At 46.4% G+C, this 17,714-nt stretch overlaps 1 protein-coding gene across 1 annotated transcript in view; it reads right to left on the reverse strand.

Annotated features, from left to right (window-relative positions):
* INSR (insulin receptor) overlaps positions 1–17,714 on the reverse strand; it is a 428,464-nt gene that overhangs the window by 24,664 nt on the left and 386,086 nt on the right. Inside the window, exons 13-15 of the mRNA XM_030218585.1 lie at positions 9,015–9,174; positions 7,987–8,089; positions 4,982–5,049 (exon numbers count right to left, since the gene is read on the reverse strand). Coding sequence (XP_030074445.1) covers positions 4,982–5,049; positions 7,987–8,089; positions 9,015–9,174 — 331 coding nt within the window. The remainder of the gene's footprint in view (positions 1–4,981; positions 5,050–7,986; positions 8,090–9,014; positions 9,175–17,714) is intronic.

The following is a 17,714-nucleotide window of genomic DNA, read 5'->3' on the forward strand; positions in this document are numbered from 1 at the left end:
AACTCAATTTGGGTTAGGTTCTAGATCTACCTTATAAAAAAAAAATTATCCCTGGCTGAACACATAAATTTAGGGGTCTTAACTCATAAGCATGTAAGAGTTGCCATACTGAGTCAGACCAAACATCCATCTAGCCAAACATCCCAAGCTAATGAGCGCTGATAACAGCACTTAACAAGCAATAATGAGCACTAATGGGCACTGATTAGAATTTAGGCGCACAACTTGCTAAGTGTATTCTGTAACAAAGTGCGATGAATTTCTAACATGTGCAGGCAAAAAGGGGTGTGGTTATGAGTGGGGAAATGGGCATTTTGTGGGCATTCTAAAACTTACACATGTAGTTATAGAATATAGCCTACTGAATGTAAGTCTACATGCTGGGATTTACACTACATTTTTTGTTAGGCACTGAAATATCAACTAAGTGTATTGTATAATTTAGGTGTCGATTATAGAATATGCTTAGTCTGCACCGACTTCAGCGTCAAATTTTTAGGCGTCACATATAGAAGCTCCCCCTTAGCATGCAATTTTTGAACAAGATCAGTTGCACACGCAAAATAATTGGCTGTTAATTGGAGTTAACAGCCAATTAACTGGCAGCTGTACATGGAACTGCCCGTAGTCACAACTGAAGTTGTGTGCGGAATTTCTATCATGCACAACTTCTAGGAGTCATAGCCATGGGAGGGGCATGGGTGGGTGGGTGGAGTGTGTGGATAGCAGTTACATGCGCACGCTATAGAATGCTAGGCGTTATGTATCTAACTGCCATCAGTTAGAGGTGAGCACTTAAACCAGCCTTTGACATGGCATAAGTGCTCACGCCTAAAGTTAGACACAAAACTGCCATGTGGAACTGCTGTCATAGAATTTGGGTTTAATGCACTATCACCTGGCACCTAAACTTTGGCGTTCTTTCTTGAATCTAACTTGTGTGAGTCAACGACATAAATTTTGGGACCTATTTTAGATGCCAAAACTTAAAAAGTTAAGAACCTATAGTCAGCCAAAAATTGAAGGACCCTTTTATGAAGTGGTGGTAAGCGTCAAAGTGTACCTGGTGGTAATCAGGCAGTGCCGTGGGCTGCCCAGTTACCGTGGAAGCCCTTACCACTACCTCAATGGGTGGTGGTAAGCGCTCCCCCATAAAATGGCTACGTGGCTATTCCTTGAAAAAAAAAACAAAGACCTGCCTTTTACTCGCTGCGGTAAAAGGGGGCCTCAGCATGCGTCAAAAACATGCACTGATGCTAGTGCAGGCTCCCTTTTGCCGCTGTTACGTAAAAGGACCCCCTGGAACCACCTATCACTGCCTGAATATAAGCACCAGACTTTTGTGCCCAATCCTTTTTATACCATACACCACCCTAATACCAGTTTAGGGACACCAGCCCAGAACAAACCTTCCCCAGTGTCATGAAGCAAGATCAATTAATGTGAAATTTATAAGGGAGAATAAAATTTAAAACAATTTTATTACCAACCAGGTTTTGCTGAAATATAATAGAGAATCATAAATTTCGGAAGGGGGTTGTATCTTTTTTTCTAGACAAGTAGAAAATAAATGACTAAAGTTTTTAAGAAGTTTTAGGAAGAGCTTCTCAACAAATGGAGCCGTCTTTCAAATTCTTTAAATATGCTCACTCTTTTTTTCCAACCAAGCTCTAGGGAGGACAATGACAAAAGCAAAGATTTTGCATTAATTTTCAAAGAAAAAGTACATAGTGCCTTCACTGAAAATTACATAAGGAAGACAGTATCTGCGCACTCAAGCAAGTCTTTTTCTGTGGGTACTTGTCTCAACTAAATCATCACACAAATGAAACATAATTTTATAAGAATGCACTGGGGTAAGGGAGGCACAGAGGCACAGATGCTACCGACCGAAAAGGGCACTTTATGCCCCACCCTCAATGGGGATTATAAAGGACTTTTACAAAATTACCACCGTTACACATGTAAAGTATACATGGGGATAAAATGGTGCATATTTTTACATGACCCTCATTTAAGTGTGCTCAGGGACAGAGTTTGGCCAGTCGCAATTTATGTATGTGCAAACATTTATGCCTGCTCCCCAGCGGGTGTAAATGTCTGCAGCTTCAATCTAACCACAATTTTTTAGCTTTGCCCCTAGTCTTCTATAAAGACACATGTTCTATGTGTCTTCATAAAACAGGCTGGAAATAGGTGGTCTGGTTTAAAATTATCCTTATTTTACTTACATTGTTTTGAGGCATTTCACAGAATGTAGTCTGGCTGGGGGAGGGGGCACTATTCTCTCTAAGTTGACTGGGAGTCCTCCACCTACAGTGCTGACAGTGGGGGATGCTCTTTCATTACCCAGGGCCGCCGAGGTTGGGGACAAAATTCCCCGGGCCTGGACTCCAAGGGAAGGCCCAGTGCCAGCAAGCTTCTTCCGGGTCTGTCTCTCTCCTGCTCCTGCATGCCAGCCACAATCCGGATGATTGCATTAACATGATAACCTGGGTGACCAAGAATATCACATTAATGCAATCATCCAGGTCACGGCACGTAGGAGCACTCAGACACAGAATGTAAGGGAGCGGGCGGTCTGAATGTGTGTGTGTGTGTGGGGGGGGGGGGGGGGGGGGGTCAGTCAAGATGGAGGGTGGGGTGGTCTCGTCCCAGGCCTGGCTGTGTCTCTCGGGGGCCCTGTCACTATCACATTTTCAATAGAGATGGGCAGGCAAACTCTATAGGACTCCACAGAACCCACCTGTCCCTAGGGATTGAAAACACAACACTGAAGCACCAACACCCAGGGCTGCCAAAGGGGGGGGGGGCAAATTTCCCCGGGCCTGAGCCTCCAAGGGGGGCCCATTGTCGGGGTCTCTCTCCTGCTGGGGCCCAAGTGATTGTGTCCCGAAAGGAGCTGGAGAGAGAAACTCCAGCGCTGCTGCCGGGCCCCCTTTGGCGGCTGGGGAGGAGCAACTCCAGCGCTGCTCTTCTGCCCAGCTGAACGGCGGCTTTTCCTCTCAGGGTGCATGCTCGGTTTTGAAATCGAGCATGCCCAGAGAGAAAAAACAGCCGCAGGGGCAGGTAATCGGCAGAAGAGCAGCGCTGGAGGAAGACGTCTTCTGCTGGCGGGGCCTCAGGATCCCCGCCAGCCAATAAGGCATTTCGGCAGCGATCTGTGAGGGCAGCAGCGATGACTGTGGAGGGGAGGGGGCGGCAGCCCTGCCCAGGGTGGTTCAGTCTCTCAGCGGCCCTGCCAACACCCACTGACACCAGTGCAGTTGGAGGACTCCTGCTCAGCATAGAGGGAACAGTGGGAGAGAGAAAGGAACAACACAGATAGTTGTATACAATCAAAACTTCTGCATATATTCTGATGGAAACATTTCTCACAGAGAAAGCAGCTACAAATTTTTCCAGGGAACAATAAACAGAGCAAAGTAGAAGCATACTTTTGCTTTGATTATAGATATAACAAGCCGTTGAGCCCATTAAAACAGGCAACAAAGCGGTCGGAGCCCCGCTGGGTCCAGCCGAGACCCCGCCCACGAAAGCCGGCCCGGGGGATGGTGGCAGAGGAAAGCACCCGGGTCACAACAGCAGCAGCAGCAGCTCATCGGACCCGTTGGCATGCGCCTCAAAGCTGCTGTTGGACAATCCCCGCCGCGTAACTCTGTTCCTGGAACTTCCTGCCTCCTCGTCGGAAGAGATTTGTGACGTGCTGCGTTGTTCTGTGCATGCGCGGCACGTCGGTCACTCTTCATTTATATAGTAGGATCCCCATCATGGGCAGTTTTAATATTCACCCCTAAAAATGGTGAGAAGAATTTCTATGGAGCTTTTGAGCAAAGCTGAGCCAGTCCAACCAAAGACTCAACACAGCTGCGCCAATCTGTTAAGCGCATGGCACATACAAGTTGAATGCAGAGGAGGTAAAGAATGGCTAAAAATTGCCAAACAGAAAGAAGAGGATTTGACCTTTTTCTCCACCCAACATTCAGATCTCAATATCGGAAAAGAATAAATGGTCTCATTATAATAAATATAAAACCAACAATGATAATGCAATTTAAATAAAACATTTTCCAGTATGTAACCATTTACATTTGATAAATGACTCAGCGTAAACAGTAATTACATATTAACTTTTTAAAGTCTATTAAGTCGCATGTTACTACACATAAAATCACAGCTAGGATTATGGTGTAACGCTGAAGGTGCAGATTCTTCCGGTGAACTTTGCACTTGTATAAAAAGGTGAGTCAGATTTCCACCACGGAGGCTGAATCTACCCACAAGAAAAGGCTGAAGTGAAATGAAGGCCACCACAACCACATGCTACTCTGTGCACCTAATGCTTGGACCTGCGCTAGACTCATTATTTAGGCTACCAGTGCATGCTGGCCATAGTGAAATGGGCACCTGACCAGTAAGACCTGGAGTAAGACTGCCCTACATCTAGAGATGGGAATAACTAGTGAGGTAATTAAATTTGCTGATGACACAAAGTTGTTAAATCGCAAGAGGATTGTGAAATATTGCAAGAGGACCTTATGAAACTCGGAGACTGGGCATCCAAATGGCAGCACTTAGCCAGACAAGGTAACTGAATAAGTAGGACCAGTGCTATTTAACATATTTATTAATGACCAAGTAACGTAATGGTCAGGCCACCCGAGTCAAGTGCAACTGTGCCCCCGGAACGCCCCCCAAATAGCTAGTTTTGAGTTGTGTGCTAACTAGACATGTTCAGTGGCACTAAACAGTTAAGAGTAACTGAAAATGACTTGTTAGCCCCAAACAAACAACTTAACTGGCCAGGAACCATTTCTGGACACTTTAATCATTTTTGAATATTGACCCAATTTATATATATACATATATATACACTTGCTGGGAATCCCTGATGCACTAAAGATCATACCTGAAATGCAGATATTACGCCACCTTAAGTCAAGCCCTCTTCCCTCATAAGCATAAAAGGTAAACCACTTACCATCATTAGCGCTCAGGTATTCTGGGTTTGAAGAGGCATAGAGTGGGCCTGTGGGCCCTTCGTTACTCCTGAATAAAAGCAAATAAGTTATTAAACCGTAACAAAAGTAAAGAGTTTACAAATAAATCTATGTCCCCCCTACATGGGTGCTATTATTTCTACGTATTACACACACGCATGTGGACAAATACATCTTGCATGTATCTACAGTGGAGACGTCACTGTCTACAGAGTACACATGGAAGGGATCATTTTGTAAGACATTTTCTGCATGGAAATCTGGTTTTACACACAGAAAAATGGCTGTCATAAAATTATACAGAAGAATACACATGAACAAGCGTATATGCTGTCAAGATGATGCGGACATCTACGTGTTCCAGTTTTTGGGTGGAGTTGTGATATACATGCTTAATTTATAAAACGCACATGTACATGCATAGGAGCCAATTCTAGAACTGGGTGCTTCCAATTGGATGCCCAGATCCTGCACAGAAGGAGCCTATTCCATAATGGAAGGCAGGTGCCTAGGAACCATTACAAAATACAAGCATAACCCGGTACCTGGAAGCCTAGCATTTAGATATACGCACTTATGCTAGCCATAGAGCTGGCATAAATGCTGGTACCTAAGTGTAGGAAGCATGTGTGTAACTTACATTATTTTGTAAGTTGCATGTGTAAGTGGGAGCTCTGCCTATGTCCTACCTATGTTTATATGTGCTATGCAAAACAGTTCTTAAACATACATGTGGTTGCCTAAACTGTGGTGATAGCTGACCTTTCTTTTTACTTGTGGAGTAAAAGCCTCTATCTGCGGTCAAAATTTAGAAAGTTGCATGACTCACAGAGTACATTCTTCATTGACTCAAAAAAACCTCCGTATATATGTCTATATACTATCATTTGAATTTATTTTACTTTTTACTTGTTAATTTTTAATCTCTTAGCGTGTAGCACTTATCTTCTATACTTTCTGTATCCTCCTGTATATACGGAGGGGTTTTTTTAGCCAATGAAGAATGTGCTCTGCGAGTCATGCAACTTTCTAAATTTTGACTGCAGACAGAGGCTTTTTCCTCCGCAAGTAAACAGAAAGATCAGCCATCACCATTAGTTGGGCACAAACATTTAAACCAGCCTTTGGCAGACATAAACCTCCGGATTCTATATATGGTGCCTGAAAATCCGTGTGGAAACTGATGTGTATTCTATAACAATGCGCATAACTTAATTGGTTAACTAGCTAGCTAATCAGCACTGTTAATTGGATGTTAACAAGCAATTATCAGCACTAACCGGCATTGAGATATACGCGCACAATTCACTAAGGGCCCTGTTTAATAAGGTGTGCTAGCATTATTTGCGTGCGTTAAAATTAGCAAGCGCTAAACGCTAGAGACACCCTCTTATTCCTACGGATGTCTCTAGCGCTAGGACATGCTAAATTTTAGCACACACTAAAAACGCTAGCACATCTGTAGTGCAGCTTAGTGAACAGGGTTCTAAGTGTTATCTATAACATGGTGCACCTAAATTCTAAGTAGTTGGAAAAGGGGCGTGGCCATGGGCGGGATGTTTCTAAAATCTATGTGCATTATTATAGAATACACCCGATCTGCACCTAATTTAGGTATCAGGATTTACACCAAGTAAAATGCAGCCTACATTGGACACGACCAAATTTAGTCACATGGCAAGTTCTAGGCGTATTCTATATACTGCGTGGAAATTTAAGTCTATTCTATAAAATTTAAGCATACTTTAAAGAATATGCTTAGGCATAATTTTTTTTCCATGCAGATTTTTCAGGCGCCATATATAGAAAATCAAGCCCAAAATGCGCACTAAACTAGTACTCTATAAGGGCCTTTCCATGCAGAACTGCCATTATCACCTAACCTTGGGCAACCTTTAGTGAATTTCCCCCTAGTGCTTATGTTAAATAATATCGTGATCAACAGGACTCTTCCAAAAATCCAAGGAGATGTAATGAAGAAATATGGGATATTCAAAATACTCAATATTAAAGTTGGACTCGACACGGCACCGTGTTTCGGCAAAGTGCTTACCTCAGGAGTCTAAAACATCACAAATGAAAACAATAAATACAATTTATTGTGGGCTCATTTATGACTCCTAGTTAACTCTTATTTTAATCATATGTCAATTAATATATATACATATATATTCATGTAATGTTTTTATTTTATAGATTTTCGTTTTCTCTCTTTATATTTATTACATGTAATTGTATTTATTGTTTTCATTTGTGATCTTTTAGCTCCTGAGGCAGACACTTTGCCAAAACAAGGTGCAGTGTCGACTCCAACTTTATTATTGAATAAAGACCATATTTCTCCATTATGTCGCCTCGGATTTTTGGAAGAGTCCTGTTGATCACGCTACTTCTTTGCTTCTACATTGTCCTATCTGTAGCAGATCTCGTTTCTCCACCACAGTGGTCATTCTGTGCTTTTGTAAAATAGGCATCAAATATAAAAAATTCCCATAAATATGTCTAATTGCCCTGCTATAATTACCCCTGGAGAGGGTAATTTTTAAAGAATTTAGCGTAGGTAAAAGGCCCCTTTACTTATTTTATTCATGTGGATTTAGTTCACATCTTTTCAGTTTCAGTCCAAGGCAAGTTTGAAAACTGACCCTACCCCCCTCTGTGAATGAAAAGGGTTGGCCAGTGGGGTAGGGGGCAGATGAAGCCAGCTAGCTGCACTCGGGAATTTCATTCTGAATCCCTGCAGGGTGGTTTCAGGCACAGACTTTGCCCCTGCTATAAAGCAGGGATAAATTCCCAAAGCGTGGTCAGTTCCTCTACTCTCTGCCACTTTGCTGGGGCAATCACACAGGTGCCTGAGTGTCTTTATAGCCTAGTGTACCAACAGGTGCTTCCTTGTTCTCTCAACCTAGCAATAAAACTATCCCTGCTATTCATGTGTTTGAATTACATTTTTGGGATACTGACAATGAGCAGAAAGATTACCCACCTCTTTTTCATTATCACATAAGCGACTGCCACCACGCCAATAATAATTATAAGAATGATGATAGGTCCCACAATAATTTTTGCAATGTTAAATGGCACGTTCGCTATAACAAAAAAAACATTAAAATACATAGTTAATTAGTTCTGACCTTAAACTCAAGAAATCTAAGCAGCTCTCATAATGTGTCACCATAAGGTTCTTGTGTAAGAATTTTAATGAGACGCCCTCCAAGGGCATCTGAGGTCATCCATAATGTACAAGCCAGAAAAGAAGAGTACAGATCTCTGGGTCTACTCCCAATGCCACCTTCATTTCAGTCACCCACAGGACTGTCTCCTCAGTGGCGAGTTAAACTGTGGTATGTAGGAGATTCATCATGCAAGTTACCATAAAGGTGTGGGAGAGGGACTTGAATCTGAATGTCCTGTTTTTGTGGCGATGTGCATAAAAAATATCCTAAAGCAGGTGAATGAACTAAGTATCAGTGATTACTGAGGCCAATCCTGCTTGTGTCAAGAAATGACCTTTTAGCCCCTCCTCCAAAACAGTAAATATTTCTGGTATGTGCATGAGTGCATGAAACCATTTTATTTTTTCAGGGGCATAAACATAGTGGAGAAAATCTTTAAATGACTGGCAACTTTCATGTGCTCCTCTAGGGCTTCTCATTCCCCCCAGCTGACACTGTGAAATGATGAACCTTTACTCACAAGTTTGTCACAACTACTGTGGAGGTCTCTCTCTATTTATTCTCTTTCCCCATTCTTATGTAGGTAAGCCATTCTAACAGTCCTCCGGGGCTGAGAGGCATGGACCACTACAGCCTTTGGAACTGAGCAGAACTGTGCTCTGATGCCAGCCATTAGACATGGTTCTAAGTAGATGGACTCCCTCGTTTTCCTTTTCTAGCAAGAGTTGTGAACAGTGCCTCCACTGCAGCCTCAGCCCCATCCCCTTTCCTCTCCTGGGATTGAAAATTAACAACCAGGCCTGTACATTGCACCCACTGCCACCAGAGAAGATCTTACCATAGTCAGAGACATAGAAATATGTTGGTTCGGTCCAGGAGCCATTTCCTGACAGCGAGGTGGCGCGAACCTTCACAGAGTAGTTCCCTGAATTCACAATGCGTAGCTTGCAGCCTTTCTCATTTTTAAATACGTTGCGGGAAACACAGTGATGCATCTCCTAAAATGACAGTTTGACATCTTGAATGTCCATCAGCGGACTCAGTCTGTATGAAAACTAAGGACATGCAAGATTTCCCTTCCTCATCATTTCCCATCAGATTCTCTTCCTATCCTCCCCTAGTCATGAAAATAAACGGGAGGTTTAAAAGGAAAGGAGAAATTAGTTCTTACCTGATAATTTTCTTTCCATTAGTTCTTTATACGGTACTATTCCAGAACGTGTGGGTTAGTCATGTCCAACAACCAGCAGATGGAGATAGAGAACACAGAAGTGAACTGAAGCATATAACCCTAGCCTGCTAGCTGAGCCCTTCAGTATGTATCTAAACAAGCAGACTGGTAGACAACAAGACTCAAAAAACAACCTGCAAAAACCGACGCTATTGTTCCACCACAGAGCAGAATAATGAAGCCTCTACCTGAACACAGCTGCAGAAATATAAATTACCAGGAGGGCTTCTGAATAGTGTAAAGGAGTAATGGAAAGAAAATTATTAGTTAAGACCTAATTTCTACTTCCATATCATCCTTACACTATTTCCAGAATTTGTGGGCTATCCCAAAGCAATCCCTACTGAAGGTGGACCCCTGGCACTTCTGTCTGCAGGACTGAAGCCACAACTTAGACCGATCCACCCTGTAATGCTGACAAAGGAATGGAGGAGGGATGACAGGTCGTCGCCCTGCAAATCTCGGTCGGTGAAAGAGATACCACCTCTGCTCAAGACATAGAAAACTGCCTTGTAGAGTGTGCTCTTAGTGCACCCAGTGGCTCCCCCTTCCTGCCAGAATACAGGACGAAGAAATGGCCTCCCTCACCCATCCTAGGTTTCGATACCGCTAGACCCTATTTCTACTTACTGAAGAGCACAAAAAAGTGATCTGTTCTTCGAAACTCATTAGTGGCCTTGAGATAATAGAGAATGCCACACATCCAGGAACCTCATGGATGAAAACTGCTCCCCACAATCCTCCCTCCAAAATGAGGGGAGGTCCACTGACTGGTTAATGTGAAATACCAAGACTACCTCAGGCAGAAAGGATGGAATTGCCTGTAACAAAACCCCCACTTCCATAAAAAAAAAGAGAAAGAGATCCTGACACGACAAGGCTTGCAACTCAAACACAGCATACTGAGGTACTGGCCACCAGAACAACCGTCTTCAATATGAGATCCTTTAGGGAAGCTCATTTCAGAGGTTCAAAGGGAGCCTTCTGCAATGCCTGATGAACCAGGCTGAGGTTCCAGTCTGGTCACAGTGGACAGAAGGGAGGCCTACCCCTAAAAAAAAAGTGCAATGTTGCAATCTGCCCCAGAAGCAAATGAAAGACACCACCTGCACCTTCAGCAACCCCAGCACTGGTGTCCATCGTCATTATCTCCCAACGCAGGACTGGAAAGGGGTCACCCTTGGCCAAGTTCCTCTCTGACAACCACCACTGCTTTGATGGGCTGCCGGCGTCCATGGGAGTCAAACAGTGTAGTCCTTGGAGACTGGATACCAGCGGCTGAGCAGTGATTGCTGCAGTGGGCACATGCAAGCCTTCACCCATGGCACCACTTCGATTGACACCATCATAGACCCCAACACCTGGGCATATATACCGCCTTTCTGTGGTAAATATCAAAGTAGTTTACATATTATATACTGGTACTTATTCTGTACCTGGAGCAATGAAGGGTTGTGACTTGCCCAGAGTTAAAAGGAGCTGCAGTGGGAATAGGACCCAGTTCCCCAGGTTCTCAGGCCACTGCACTAACCATTAGGCTACTCCTCCACTCCGAGGCCTGCTCTGCCACAGAAGAACCTGCATCTGGTGAATCAGTTTCTCTTGTCTTCGCTGGGTGAGGAAGATCTTCTCCTGGTGTCGACGAGCACCCCAGATTTTCCAACATCTGAGAGGGAACCAATCTGCTCTTCTCGAAATTGATCACCCGGCCCAATGACTGAAGAAGACGGATCACCATAGCTGTTGCAGACTTGCTGTCAGCAAAGAACGAGGCCTGAACTCGTATCCCCTGATGGTGCAGGTAGGCCGCGACCACCACCATAACTTTGGAAAATGTGTGCAGAGCTGTGGCAAGACCAAAGTGCATCGCCTTGAACTGAAAGCGTCGGCCCAGTACCTCAAACCACAGAAACCATTGGTGAGAAGGCCAAATGGGGATATGAAAGTATGCCTCCTTGAGGTCCAGTGCAGTCAGGAATTCCCCTGGTTGCACTGAGTCTATTACAGATATTTTAAATTTTTTAATACTGTAAACCACTTTGATTGTTTATGACAGGTGGTGTATCAAATATTTTTAAATAATTAAGGTCTCCATGATAAAGAGCAAAACTCTCAGGCACCAATTCAGACTCTTAAGGTCCAACACTGGACAAAAGGTACCCTCCTTTTTTGGAACTACAAAGTAATCAAATACTTCCCTGTTTCTGCTCCTCATGAGGGACTGGAACCTCTGCATCTAGGGTGAGCAAGGACTCTTCCTGGACTCCACAGTTGTCTGAACCGGCAACACTTTTTTGTCCTTTTGACAAAGAGACTCCAAGACTAGCAGTACGACTGGGCAGGAGAATTCTAGTTTGTAGCCTTCCCTGATAATATCCCACTGGTCTGACATAATGGAGGACCACTCCTCCATGGTCTTGAAGACGACCTCCCACTGGCAATAGGGAGGCATGGGCCTGCCTTGCCTCATTGGGCAGTATGAGAGGCCCCCTCTCCCCGGAAATCCCCGACTGGGGAGTGGACTTCCTGTCTGAACAAATGGAAGACTGCCTACCCTGAAACTGCGACTGCTACCCAAACTGCTGGTGGCCTGTTCTGTAATGCCTGCTTTCCTGAAATCTAGACCGGAAAGACCCTGTAGTCGCACAAGCAGAACTTCTCGCTTTGTCCTCAGGCAGATGCTGCAGCTTAAACTCCCCTAGCGCCTTGACCAGGTACTCAGGTCCTCCCCAAAAAGCCCCTGAAAGCGAGTTTCACCAGCCGAGACTTGGGGGCTGCATCCATGGCCCAATCCTGCAACCACAGTTGTCTCCGAGCCACAACTGCCAAGGACATACCCCGAGCCAAGGCACGGAGCATATCGTAGATCACGTCTGCTAAGTGAGGCCTCCAGTTGAACAGATTGAAACGTCTCCTGCAGCCCTGATTTCTGGTGTCACTTCAATCATGCTCGTGCTACAAAGGACCTGAAGATGGTCACCTGGAGACCCAGGGAGGCCACCTCAAAGGATTGCTTTACAGCATGTTCAATTTTCCTGTCCTGTAGATCCTTTAAACAATACCTCCTTCCACTGGAAGGGTGGTCTTCTTCGTGACCACTGTCACCAGCGAATCCACACGTGGTAGCTGGAGCTTTTCTTTTTCCTTGGGCAACAAGAGGTGAAGGTTGGGATTTGATATACCACCTTTCTGTAGTTACAATCAAAGTGGTTTACATATGTATATACAGGTACAAACAGGCCATGGCCTGCTCCATTTTCAATCCCGTGTCCAGAGTCATCCATTCTGACAAAATCAACTCCTGTTTATCTGTATTCATGGGGAAGGTCTTAGAAGGGCCCCTAAGGCCCTTAATCATAGAAGACCCCTGTCCTCCTGAGGCAGAAGCTGAAGGGTCCTCGATAGAAAGTGCTGCCAATGCCTCAAAGGTCAATGTGCTCTACTCTTCCTTGTGAAATAGCCTCAGCGCCTTGGGGTCATCCCCCTCCTCAAGAGGAACCTCTGTGTCCTCCAAAGGGTCTCTAACTTAATGTTCCTCTGAAAGGACCAAAGCCTCATCCAAAACAAGTGGAGGAGGAGAATCTCTCTCACCCACAGGGGAGGGATCCAAATAGGACCTCTTGGGAGTTGGAGGAAAGGGCAGTGAGATACAGGGAGTTTGCATGACTGCCTCAGCAAGTATGCCTGATACAGCACTAACCAGGGGCGTAGCCAGACCTTCCATTTTGGGTGGGCCTTCCAAAATCCCTTTCTCCTTTGTCTTGCATCTTTCTCCCCAACTCTGCCCCCAGATCTAGCATTCCCCCCTTCCTGAGGCCCAGCATCTCCCCCCTCTCTGAAACTATGCCTATACCTCAGTATTTTTCAACAGCAGCTAGGCTTCCCTCTGCCGTGCCCTGCCAGGGAGGAAACAGGAAGTGATGTCAGTGAAGGCAGGGCATAGCAAAGGGAAGCTGCTGAGGAAGGTGCTGAGGTAGAACAGGGAAAGGGTGTGTTGTGGAGCTGCAGGCGGGAGGCAAATGCCAGATCTGGGGGTGATGGAGAGGGAGAGAGGGGAGTGAGACAGCCGCTGCTGAACTATTTTGAAGGCCACACAGAGTGTGCCTGAGCCAGGAGTGGGTGGGACTGGGCCCACCCATAGCTACGCCATTGGCATTAACACGAACTCAGGGGAAAACATGCCTCCTGGCCCTCCGCCAAATCAAGCAGACCAGTAGAAGGAGAAACAGTGTCCTACAACTGAGAAGGAAGCCCCAAGGCCATTCTCACGTTCTCTCCACATGGTAGTAAAATGGTCGCCATCTCTGGATCATTCTGAACCAAACTGCCAGCTGCTTTATTAGGGGAATACACAGGCTGCAGATACTGCCAGCATGCTGCACTGAGAAGCACTCACCTCCTCTCTCATCTCTCCGACTTACAGGGGGATCAGCGGCCAGATGATTCACAGCAGGCTCCACAGTGGGAGCACTGCTTCACTGACTTGGCAGGAGCTGCCATCACCCCCCGGGGAAGACTGGTTGTCTGAAGTGGGAATCCCCACAGGCTCGGCAAGAGCCCCTTCTGAGAGACTGCCGAAAACTGCCCTGGGTACCACTCTGGATAAGAAAATAGAAGGAACACTTACCTGCTCTGAGCTGCACCAGTTCCAGCCCCTTTCCCTGCACAGTGCTGAACACACAGCTGCATCTACTAGAGAGCAAAATGGCTCTCTGTTTTTTAGTTTGTTTTTGCCAGTTTCAGGAATTAGCTGTTGAGCCTTGCTTCTCAGACCAATGGGAGGAGATGGAGGAGGCCATGGGCTGAAGGAGACAGGACTCTGGAACGTCCAGAGATGACCTCCTAAAAGGAGACTGCCCAGAAAGCACAACTGGGAGCCAGTTGACCAACTGGACCAGGAGCAGCCTATCCAGAGCTCAGGGCTGAGCTATGACCATCCATCTGATGGAGACAGAAAATACTGAACAGCTCAGCTAGCAGACTAGGGTTATATGCTTCAGCTCACTTCTGTGTTCTCTATCTCTACCTGCTGGTCAATAGACATGACTAACCCACAAGTTCTGGAATAGTGTAAAGATGATATGGAAATATAGGTTTGGCACCAATTACATAATAAATTTAGCTTGAGGAATTAAAAAAAAAACAACATAGTACTGCGTATGGAGGATTTAGTAAGAGCTGGCAGCAGAGCTACACTTTACAAATACACTCACAAATAAAATTGAGCGATGGGTCCATTGGGGTCACAGAAGTCTAAATCATGAGTAGGTTTTACAGCCCCTCCTGCAAGGACTAGGTTCTGAAGGCTAAAGGCCTTCTCAAGGCTCTATTGAGCATTCCATGATATCTTTCTAGCAAAAGACCCCCCCCCCCCCCCAAGAAGAGATAAAAGACCATAAAGACATGTGACTATCAGCAGTGGAAATATAAGCTTTACATTACAGCTCGCACATGATGAGTATCTTCTATTCTGTTTATAATAATTGGGTGGATTTAGCCTCCTCCTCCCCACTACACATCCTAGCAGGGTCAAAAAGGTGCAAACAGTGTAATTGTCCTGGGCCCCCAAACCTACTACTACTACTAATCATTTCTATAGCGCTACAAGGCATACGCAGCACTGTACACCATACACAAAAAGAAAGTCTCTGCTGAAAGAGCTTACAATCTAGATAAGACAGGCAGAAAGACACAAGAATTAAGGGTAAGGGAATAAAGAGGTGAGGATGAAAGGATAGGGCAAGTGAGCAGTGGTTAGGAGTCAAAAGCAGAAGTGCAGCAAGATAAAAGGAATGGATTCAGGAATTAGCAGTAGAGGAGAAGGGGACAGATAAGAGAAATTTATCAACAGAACGGAGTACCCGAGGGGGGGGGGCGTAGGGAGAGACAAGAGTGGAGAGGTGTGAAGACTGGGGAGCGGCAGAGTGAATGCACTTATCTATATTAATAAATCCCACCTTGAACGTTCTGAAGCTCACTCCAAGGCAGAGAAGCTCACTCCAAGGCAGAGAAGCACAAAACTCCTGTAGTCTTCATAGGCTAGGACCAGTCACCCTCACTCATAGTCCCGCCCTCAGCCACGCCCCATCTGTACATAAAACGCTACCTCAACATTCTGAAGACAACCTGCTGAAGCCATCTGCAAAATCCCTAAACAGTTCGTAAGTTCATGGTGGTGAAGCCATCCAACTCACCATGTCTCTCTGCCCCACCCTCGAGGGCGGAACACAGAGAGTAAAGGGATCCATAAAGGCACCCCTACCAACAAACAATGACCCAGGCAGGGGGAGTGTTTCCCTACTCCTCCCCCTGCCTAGGAATCGCTACAGACTGCTGGCAAACTCCCCAACCACACGACCACCCGCACCCCCCCCACACACAAACACACACACAAACACATACACACATATAAACACACACACAAACACACACACACACAGAAACACACAAACACACACACAAACGCAAACACACACAAACGCAAACACATACACATAAACACACACACAAACACACACACATAAACACACGCGCACACACAAATAAACACACTCGCGCACACACAAATAAACACATACGCAAACACACATACACACAAACACACACACAAACGCACACACACACAACACACACACAAACGCACACACACACACAAACGCACACACACACACACACACATAAACACACACAAACACAAACGCACACACACAAATGCACACACACAGAAACACAAACACACACACACACACAAACGTGCACACAAACACACACACAAACACACACGCACACAAACACACACACACACACACACAAACACACACACACACAAACACACACACATACACACAAGGGCATCAGAAAGCCCCTACCTCCCTTCCCTCCTCTCCGCATCACCCAACCCCTCCCCCGCCGCTTCACCAAGCCTCTCCCCCCCCCACATCGACCGCCTCACCACCCGCGACCGCTAATACAAACTCTGTCCGGCGGCTGCTGCTGCTTCTATTCAGCAGCAGCAGCCCGTACATAAAGAAAACAAACAAACAAAAAAACAACCTCCTAAAACGTACCTCCGTGGAGAACCATCTCACATTGGCTGTCGTCTCTGCAGCCGCTCCTCCTCTCCCCTCAACGTCAGTGCCCCTGCCGGAAGACCCCGGAGAAACGCCGAGACGTCAGAGGGGAGAGGAGGAGCGCATGCTGAGACTTCAGCCAATGTGAGATGCTTCTCAATGGAGGTGCGTTTTAAGAGGATTTTTTTTTTTTGGTTTTCTTTATGTACGGGCTGCTGCTGCTGAATAGCAGAAGCAGCAGCCGCCGGACACAGTTTGTATTAGCGGTTGCAGGTGGCGAGGGGGTTGATGAGGGGGGAGGGGCTTGGTGATGTGCCACGGTGGGGGGGGGTCGGGTGATGCGCGAAGGGGGGGGGGACAAGGGGCTTTCTTTGGGTGCTGCGCCGGCTGAGGGGGGAAGGGGGGGTTTCGCTGCACATGGGTGGCTGCAGGGGGGGCAGGGAACAGGGAGATAGGGATCGGGCTCCACACACCACATGGGTGCCTGCAAGGGGGACAGGGGATACAGGATGGACACTGCAGGGCGGGCAGGGGGACAGATGGGTTGGTGGTCATCAGGGGGGACAGGTGGGTCGATGGACATGGCTGGCCACAGGGGAGAAACAAGGAAAAAGGAGAGGAGTGTCCTCAGATATGGGTGGCTGCACAGGAGAGGAGGGTCGCTGGACATGGGTAGCTGCAGGGAGGGCAGGGGGACAGAAGGGTCGCTGGACACTGCTGGCTGCAGGGGGGACAGGGGAGAGAGGAGGGACGCTGCACATGCGTGCCTGCAGGGGGACAGGAGGGATGCTCAGGGGGGGCCTGAGACCACAAGGGTGGCTGCAGGGGGAGCAGGGGAGACAAGAAGACGCAGCAGGGGGAGAGGAGAGGGGTTGATGGGCATGGGTGGCTGCAGGGGAATGCTGGACATGGGTGGCTGCAGGGGGAACACGGGGAGAGGAGGGTCGCTGCACATGCCTGGCTGCAAAGGGGCAGGGGAGAGGGAGGGGGTGAGGGGGTTCCTCACACCACACACGCAGTCACTCATTCTCTGTCTGCCACATACACTCTCACTCACACACTCACTGTCTTTGTCCCTCTCTTTCACACAGTGTCACACAGAAACACAAACACTGTCTCTCACACACTCTCTCTCTCGCACAAACACATTCATTCTGTCTCTCTCTCTCTCACATTCTCTCTCTGACATACACGCTCCATCTCTCACACACGCTCTTTCTGAAACATACACTCCAAG

This window comes from Microcaecilia unicolor, chromosome 11 (genome assembly GCF_901765095.1).
Source record: "Microcaecilia unicolor chromosome 11, aMicUni1.1, whole genome shotgun sequence".
In the NCBI taxonomy this organism is placed as follows: domain Eukaryota; kingdom Metazoa; phylum Chordata; class Amphibia; order Gymnophiona; family Siphonopidae; genus Microcaecilia; species Microcaecilia unicolor.